The sequence below is a fragment of the Sabethes cyaneus genome, chromosome 3, assembly GCF_943734655.1.
Source record: "Sabethes cyaneus chromosome 3, idSabCyanKW18_F2, whole genome shotgun sequence".
Classification (NCBI taxonomy): Eukaryota; Metazoa; Arthropoda; class Insecta; order Diptera; family Culicidae; genus Sabethes; species Sabethes cyaneus.
This window is the reverse complement of record NC_071355.1, coordinates 96529596-96537961: the sequence shown is the minus strand read 5'-3', so window position 1 is coordinate 96537961 and position 8366 is coordinate 96529596. Positions and strand designations below refer to the sequence as shown.

Sequence of the window (8366 nt, the reverse complement as noted above, 5' to 3'; positions counted from 1 at the left end):
AAGCAGTTTTTCGGCCCAAAAGCGGGATTGTGTTTATAAAAATGTATATACCGCATACTTCTTGCCAATCTGAACATAGCGAATATATTTTCATAAACCGAAATTTTGTTTCAAACAAAAAAACTGCTTTTGATATTGGCAGAATCGATGATGACTAATTTCACCTTCATACAGAGTCGTATGATAACCGAACATTACAGCTGTAGCACATTTTTCCAACACAGATATCAAATTCGCCAAGGTTTAATCGTCTCGCAGAGTAAAGAATTTGCGATCTGTTGGGACAATGAACTTGTGTCACTTTTTCTGGCACACTTCCCTAACACAGACATCAAATTGGACTAGGTTTAATCGCGTTCGTAAGAAATCTGTTGGTACGAGGGGGATTTGTCACTCTTTCTGGAATACTTCCCAAGCAAGGACATCAAAATGGTCTAGGTTTAACCGCGGTGTTAAGAATTCTTGTTGAAATGAGGAAACTTTGTCACTTGATTTGGTTTACTTCCCAAGCACAGATATCAAATTGGTATAGGTTTAGATCATCGCAAAGAATCTTCCAACCAATCACGAAGCGAGAATTCTGGTAAAACATAGGCTCATTATTTTCAATTTTCAATAGTTCAACATTAAGAATCCATACTTTTCTTCATTTGGGTCAATTCTTAGAAGATATTCCGATCGATTGGTGTAAGAATATTGAAAATCGATCGGAAAACCGCTGAGCTATTAGCGCTCAAAACCTTTCATTTTTCGTGACGCTCGCATTTTTCGATTTTTTGGAATGACACCCTATCTCAAAACTTGCCGTAAGACGTAGTCCTACGTCAAAAACAACAACAATCTAGGTTTTTATCGTAATAATTAAGCCTAATTTCATCACATTTTACGTGACAGACATTCTCTAACGAATAAGGCGTTTCTACGCTTCAAATTACGGTGGCCCGACCTATATAATAAGCACTTTTGTAGTATTTTACCTTATCCTAACCAAACACCTAACTGGAAGGGATTTTTCTAATCTTCGTGTGAAACACAACACACTTAATACATTTTCAACATTTATCTCCAAAATTGCATTTCATGAATCGTTTCTCGAAGAAAAGTTTACTGCGCCTGCAAAACTTTTTTTGTCAGATTTAGTCACTGAATTCAGTACGCGTGTTTTGAATAAACGATTGAAACTCACAATATTGTGAAAAGTTAACTATCACAGTAAGAAGTATTACAATGCTTGTACATAGATATTATGAGTTACTAAAACTGTAAAAATTGAGATGACCCAATCATAACAGTGGCCCGACGATAACGACATTACCCTACATGCAATATTTATTGGGTATGTTTGGTAGAGACGATTCAGAATTACGCAGAAACAGCACCATATTACTGAGTAATCTGCCTTCTGTACCTAACAGCATCTAATAATTACATTTGAGTATTCCTACCCGCATTCAGTTACCTATCACAATTATTATCGCAATTGTAATTGTCAAATAATATAACCGATTTTTGCACTCCAAACACTATGTATGTTGTAGGTATCATAATTATACAATGTTCACACAAAATCAGCAAGCTTGCACCGAAATTTAGGCTCCAGCCAACTTGTTTTAATTGCTTAAATTGTTTCAATATGAGAAAGACATGCATGTCAGGACAATAATCGACGTGTGCGGGTGTGAATTTAACGAAAATTGCACGTTGGAGCAATTATGCTGCTAGAATACGGCATTTTGTATATCCTAACGAGATAATTTTCCAATTTATGCACCAGACGCGATGGTTAGCGTGCGGTTAGTTACCATACGATGGGTAATTTGCTGCATCGCATCAGCTGTATAGGAATTGTTTAACATATTTACGATAGCACATTTGCCGAAAAATAAGCGCCCAGAGTGGAGTGTGCACAGTCAGCTGAAAGTGTTAAGAAAACAAACAAAGTGTTGCTTTCCTGCCTTTCCTGCATCATAAATTCAAAACTGATTTGCTTGATCCACGTGCTAATTATGGGGTTTGTAGTTTATTAGCGACACTTTACACTGCAGTCGCCTGAATAAAGTAATATGAGTTTATGGTATAATTAAAATTCCGATTATTTCTTGCGGTTACTGTGTGTGAATGGGAACGATGGTGGAAGTTCATTAATTAATTCTGCAAAGTACAAAATGCTACGTTATCCGGAGAAAACACAAACAAATCAAGCAATCTGCAGGCAGCATTCGCTACGATAGCGGCAGTAAAAAGTGGTCGGCTGTTGTAATATCTAAAAAAACAATTAACATGAAAATGTGTGTAGGAAAGTTTATAGATATCCAAGTAATACATAAGTTAGCCAACGCCAACGCCAACGCCAGCGCCAGTGCCAACGCCAACACCAACACCAACACCAACACCAACACCAACACCAACACCAACACCAACACCAACACCAACACCAACACCAACACCAACACCAACACCAACACCAACACCAACACCAACACCAACACCAACACCAACACCAACACCAACACCAACACCAACACCAACACCAACACCAACACCAACGCCAACGCCAACGCCAACGCCAACGCCAACGCCAACGCCAACGCCAACGCCAACGCCAACGCCAACGCTTACGCCTACGCCTACACCAACGCCAACGTCAACGCCAACGCCAACGCCAACGCCAACGCCAACGCCAACGCCAACGCCAACGCCAACGCCAACGCCAACGCCAACGCCAACGCCAACGCCAACGCTTACGCCTACGCCTACGCCAACGCCAACGCCAACGCCAACGCCAACGCCAACGCCAACGCCAACGCCAACGCCAACGCCAACGCCAACGCCAACGCCAACGCCAACGCCAACGCTTACGCCTACGCCTACGCCTACGCCAACGCCAACGCCAACGCCAACGCCAACGCCAACGCCAACGCCAACGCCAACGCCTACGCCAACGCCAACGCCAACGCCAACGCCAACGCCAACGCCAACGCCAACGCCAACACCAACGCCTACGCCAACGCCAACGCCAACGCCAACGCCAACGCCAACGCCAACGCCAACGTCAACGTCAACACCAACTCCAACACCAATGCCAATGCCAACGCCAACGCCAACGTCAACGCCAACGATAACGACAATGACAACGAGGGAGGCCTCTACAACAAAGCCAAAGTCGAAGAGGACCCACAAGGATGATGCCTTGGTAGTGAAGCTAACAGGTAATCTGTCGTATGCTGATCTGCTTCATAAGGTGCACTGTGGTAAAGACTCACCCAGGCGAAGGAAATGCCCGACGGTCCACAGCTCGAAGTATAAGAAAAATGGTGAACAAGTCCCTGGGTGAGGCAGGCCAGGTCAAGGACCTGTCGCAGCGTACTCTTGCCGAGTGTAAAAACCTCGACGAGGTTACGACCTGAAAAATGCTCTGAGGGGCCAACTCAAAGTTGAGGTGGCACCCGCAGATATCAAGCTGCGAAAGGCATACGGTGATATACAAGTCGCAAGCATCAATGTACCAGAGACCATCCTCAACAAAATGTTGGCGTTTGGCAAAATTAAGCGGCGCGTGCAGCGCGGTTTTAAGTGCATGGGTTTCGGCCATCTGGTATGGAAGTGGCAAATCCCTTATTTGTCTAAGTTGGTAGGCGAAGTGGTAAAGAACGCCATTTCGCGAATAGGTGCGCTAAACCACCCACATGCTTGCTCTGCACATCAGAAGCGGGCGACAAGCACACAAGAGACGGATCATTGTGTTAGCAAGCACTAAAACGATAATGGTGCAGGTTACACAGATTATCCTCAACCACTGTGACACGGCGCAACAGTTGGTCTGCCAATCGGCAGCCGAGACGAGGTGCGGTATTGCCATTATTGCAGACCCCTAGCATGTCTTTCGGGGCAACGGAAACTGGGTAACGGACAATAGTCGGATGGCAGCGATTGCTATCATGGCCAGATACCCCATCCAAGAGGTGGTATCGACCTACCAAGAGGAATATGTGATTGCTGTGGTCGATGGCGTCTACATCTGCAGCTATGACGCTCCACCTAGGTGGTTACCAGAGTTCGACCGTATGCTAGATATGCTTACCGACAGGTCGCAAGCCGGTTGTCATTGGAGGCGACTTCAATGCCTGGGCAGTCGAGTGTTGTCGCAGGTTTATTACCCCTAGGAGGCAAAGCTTACTAGAAGCTTTGTCCAAACTGAATGTGAGTCTGGCAAATGTAGTTTCCGTCAGTACCATTTGCAGGGCATACAACAATTGATCATCGATGTCATCTTCTCCAGCCCAGAATTTCTAGCCAACATGGGCTGGAGGCTGTCCGGTAAGTACACGCATAGCGACCAACAAGCTACCCAAGCAACCAAAAGTTCGGATTTCGCTTAAGGAATGAACTCGGAAGTTCATATTTGGTTCAAATTTAGTTCCGCAGGACATTCTTGCTGAACAACATGATACTACATTTCTAAATCGAACTTGATTCCTAATAAAGTACCGTTAATATTTGTAGCAACTTGAAAGTTCATCATACGACTTGAGAGTTTAACATGCGACTTGAAAGTTCAGCAAGCGACTTGAAAGTTTAATATGCGACATGAAAGTTTAACATGCGATTTGAAAGTTTGAAATTGAAGCGAAACTTCAACGCAGACACTGAAACGGCATTTTGATTGAATAGTGAGATTTATACTCCGGTATTAAAACAAAAAATGGATTTTTCTAAAACAATAAAATGTTTGTTCTATGCCTGCGGTAAAGCGAGTGGTGGTTGCATTGGTATGGGTTGTGGCTGCAACGGTGCGGCGGTTGGTCGTAGGGGAGCGACTGGTGGTTCCAGCTTTGCAATTACTGGAGGTAAAGGCAGACCTGCACTATCCAGAACCAGCATGTTTTGAAAGCTCACAGGATTCTGGTTAACCTTTTTCTTGCGGTGTCTGTTGGCTGGTCGCGCATCAGATGAGGACCGGATGCCGTTTCGCTTGATCGTACACTTATATTTTAGCCATGCTTTTTTGGGGGTGATGTTGGCATCCCGAAGCATTTTGTTCACATCTTGAACTCGCTGTGAATTGGGCTACAGCATAATGTTTCCGGATTTGGAGCTTCGGATCCATTTTTCTGGAACCGCCGAAAGCTCATTGTGGCCCCTTGCGTTCATAGTCTCGACTACGGCAAACGGCATACGGCATGTAATCAATGAAACTGTAATTAATTTTGCGTCAGTCAATAGTGTTTGCATTGTATATAATTACTAACCTGAATTTTGCGAAAAATGTTGCTGCAGAAAAAATTACCGCTTGCTGCTGCTGAAATATTCAAAACAATCTGGTGAATTGTCAAACGCAAGTTCACATAAGGCACCGCGCGTATTTTTTCGAACCATCTAGTTCGAAAAATGTTTCGCGCGTACTTTTTCTGAACTGTCACGTTCGGATGAAGTTTCGCACGTACTATTTCAAAACTTTCACGTTCGGATGAAGTTTTGCGCGTACGATTTCTGAACTTCAAGTTCAGATCATCACTTTCAAGTTCAAAAAGAAACCTTGGGCTGTCCTTGATGTTACAGTAAATGAGAAATCAGTACATCGAGTGAAATTTATGCAGATCTCATATTTCAGCAATGGAGCAGTGGTTTGTGTCTAGGTTACCAAAAGGAGTACTCGAGTTCGAAACTCGTAGCAAGTTATGAAAATAAATGAATATTAATAAACAATCATTATTCTTCTGATCTAGGTTTTCGATCCAAGTTTATCATTAATAACCAAAACAAATGGTTTAGTTAAGGAAAAACAGGGAAAAGTGGAAAATTACTTTTTGATTTTGAGATTATCGAAGTTTTTTTTCGAGCTGAACAGCGTTCTATACAGCGACATAAGCAAACTTTTTGCGAACTTTCTAGTTCTGTATGAAAGCTGCTTAGCATTCCCACTTGAAACTTTAAAGTACGGTTAGTTGCTTAAAAATTAAGCTGAATAGAATTCTATTCATGATAACTTGGGTAGCTGATTAAGCTAAAAAATCCACTTTTATCTGAACTTTTGGTTGCTTGGGTATACGGTACACGACTGAATGACGAATGCCACGGCCACGCGAGTTGAAGTCGACAGGGAGGAGGTGGAAAGTGAAGTCCTTCGACAAAGATTTGTTCATTGAAGCACTCAGCGCAGAGAGCAACCGCTCGAACCTGAGAGCGTGTGAGCTGACCAACGTCCTAGTACAGGCATGTGATACCACTATGCCCAGGGCGGGGCAGCCAACGAACGGTCGTCGCTCGGTATACTGGTGGAGTGATACCATTGCCCAGCTCCGCTCTAGGTGCCACAGAGCGAGAAGGCTAGCGCAGAGGGCCCGGACCGATGCAGATGCTGAAGCTCGGGGGGTCGAACTTAGAGTGGCCAGGCTGGCGCTCAACAAGGAGGTTAGGCGTAGGAAGAAATCCTGTTTTCAGAAGCTATGCCGTGATGTGGATTCGAACCCCTGGGATGGTGCATACCAGGTGGTGATGAAAGAGATGACGGGTGCTTCCGCTCTGCAGGAAACCTGCCCCCAAAAGCTGAAAGTCATCGTGGAAGGGCTCCATACGGTCAATCGAATGAAGTCTTCATTCCGGTCACGAATGAGGAACTCATCGTAATTGCCAGGGGTTTAAAACGAAGAAAGCGCCCGGTCCTGACGTGATTCCGAACGAGGCACTCAAAGTGGCGATCCAAGCATATCCCAATATGTTTAGAGAGACGCTTCAGAACTGCCTAGAAGTAGGCGAATTCCCAGACAAATGGAAAGTCCAAAGATTGGTACTGCTGCCAAAGCTGGATCAATTCGCCTATTGGATACGTTAGGCAAATTGCTAGAGCGGGTAATCCTAAACAGGCTGACGCCTGTGGTGAAAAGTAATGTCGGATTGGCAAGACCGTGGTAGAGAGGGCCGAGAAGCCTATGAGACGGAAAAGACGAGGCGAGAAGTATAGTGCTATAGTCACAATCGACGTCAAAAACGCCTTTAACAGCGCTAACTGGGGTGCAATCGCGCTAGCGCTGCATAGGATGAGCGATGAGGGTACCGGATCATCTATGCAGGTTGCTTAAAAGTTATTTCGAGAACCGGACGCTAGTGTACGACATGGCGGACGGGGCGAAGAAGTACAAAGTGACAGTGGATGTTCCACAGGGCTCGATTCTCGGCTTCACGCTCTGAAATGTCATAAGACGGAAGCGGTGATGATCACCGAAAGTCGGCCTTACAGGCCAAAATCATCGTTGGAGGACAGGTGATTGTCTCCAAACGAAGTGTGAAGTACTTGGGTGTTATGGCAGACAACAGGCTGAACTTCACCAGCCATGTGGATTATACTTGTAGTAAAGCATCAACAGAGGCTACTGCGCTGTCCAAGATCATGCCGAACGGCTATGGTCCTAGCAGCAGTAAGAGACGTCTGATGGCCAGCGTTGCCATGTCGGTGCTACGGTAGACCCACACATAGAACGGATAAGTCGGAGTTCTTAGGCACGTCCTCCCTCCTGAAGTAAAATCTAACGGTAGCTCCGGGAGGGGTTCAGGAATGGGCTGCAGGAGAGTTTTTAGGCGCATGTTGGCACCTTGCGAATCCTGTTCGGCACCGTGAAGGTGCTGTCTATGAAGATTTTCTCCCTGCATAAACAATATAAAAAAAAGGAGGCAAAGCTTACTGGAAGCTTTGTCCAAACTGAATGTGAGTCTGGCAAACGTAGATCCCGTCTGCACCATTTGCAGGGCATACAACAATTGATCATCGATGTCATCTTCTCCCGCCCAGTATTGCTAGCCAACATGGGCTGGAGGGTGTCCGGTAAGTACACACATAGCGACCAACTAGCCTTCGATAAAGACCTATTCGTTGAAGCACTCAGCGCAGAAAGCAATCGCTTGATTCCGAGTACCAATGAGCTGAACAACGTCCTAACACGTGCATGTGACACAACCATGCCTAGGACCGGGCAGCCAACGAACCGTCATCGCTCGGTATACCGGTGGAACGAGATTATCGGTCTCCTCCATTCCAGACGCCACAGAGTGAGAAGGCAAGTGCAGAGGGCTCGAACCGAGACGGATGTCGAAGCGCGTGGGGTTGAGCTCTGAGCGGCCAGGTTGGTGCTCAACAAACAGGTCAGGCGTAGCAAGAAATCCTTTTTTCAGGAGCTATGCCGTGATGCGGATTCTAAACCTGGGGTGGTGCTAACCAGATGATGATGAAAAAGACGGGTGCATCTTCTCCGCCAGAAACCTGCCCACACAAGCTAAAACTCCTATTGGAAGGGTTATTTCTACAACACGATCCAGTGAGGTAGCCTCAGACCCTGTATGGTCAAGCGACTGACATCCTCGTTCCGCTCACG

The 8366-nt window shown here is 45.5% G+C and overlaps 1 protein-coding gene across 1 annotated transcript; it reads left to right on the top strand.

Annotated features, from left to right (window-relative positions):
* Nucleotides 1-2286: 2286 nt before the first annotated feature.
* Nucleotides 2287-8102, top strand: LOC128739902 (circumsporozoite protein-like). The gene is made up of 2 exons (XM_053835404.1): nt 2287-2565; nt 7962-8102. Exons 1-2 carry the CDS (start codon nt 2287-2289, stop codon nt 8100-8102), a joined length of 420 nt encoding a protein of 139 aa, XP_053691379.1.
* Nucleotides 8103-8366: the final 264 nt, after the last annotated feature.

Bases quoted from the DNA above. Each gene is read 5' to 3' on its own strand.
- LOC128739902 (XM_053835404.1), top strand. From the start codon at position 2,287: ATGTGTGTAGGAAAGTTTATAGATATCCAAGTAATACATAAGTTAGCC. The intron at 2,566-7,961 runs GCCAACGCCAAC...AACCATGCCTAG, and splicing joins ACGCCAACGCCAACGCCAAC to GACCGGGCAGCCAACGAACC.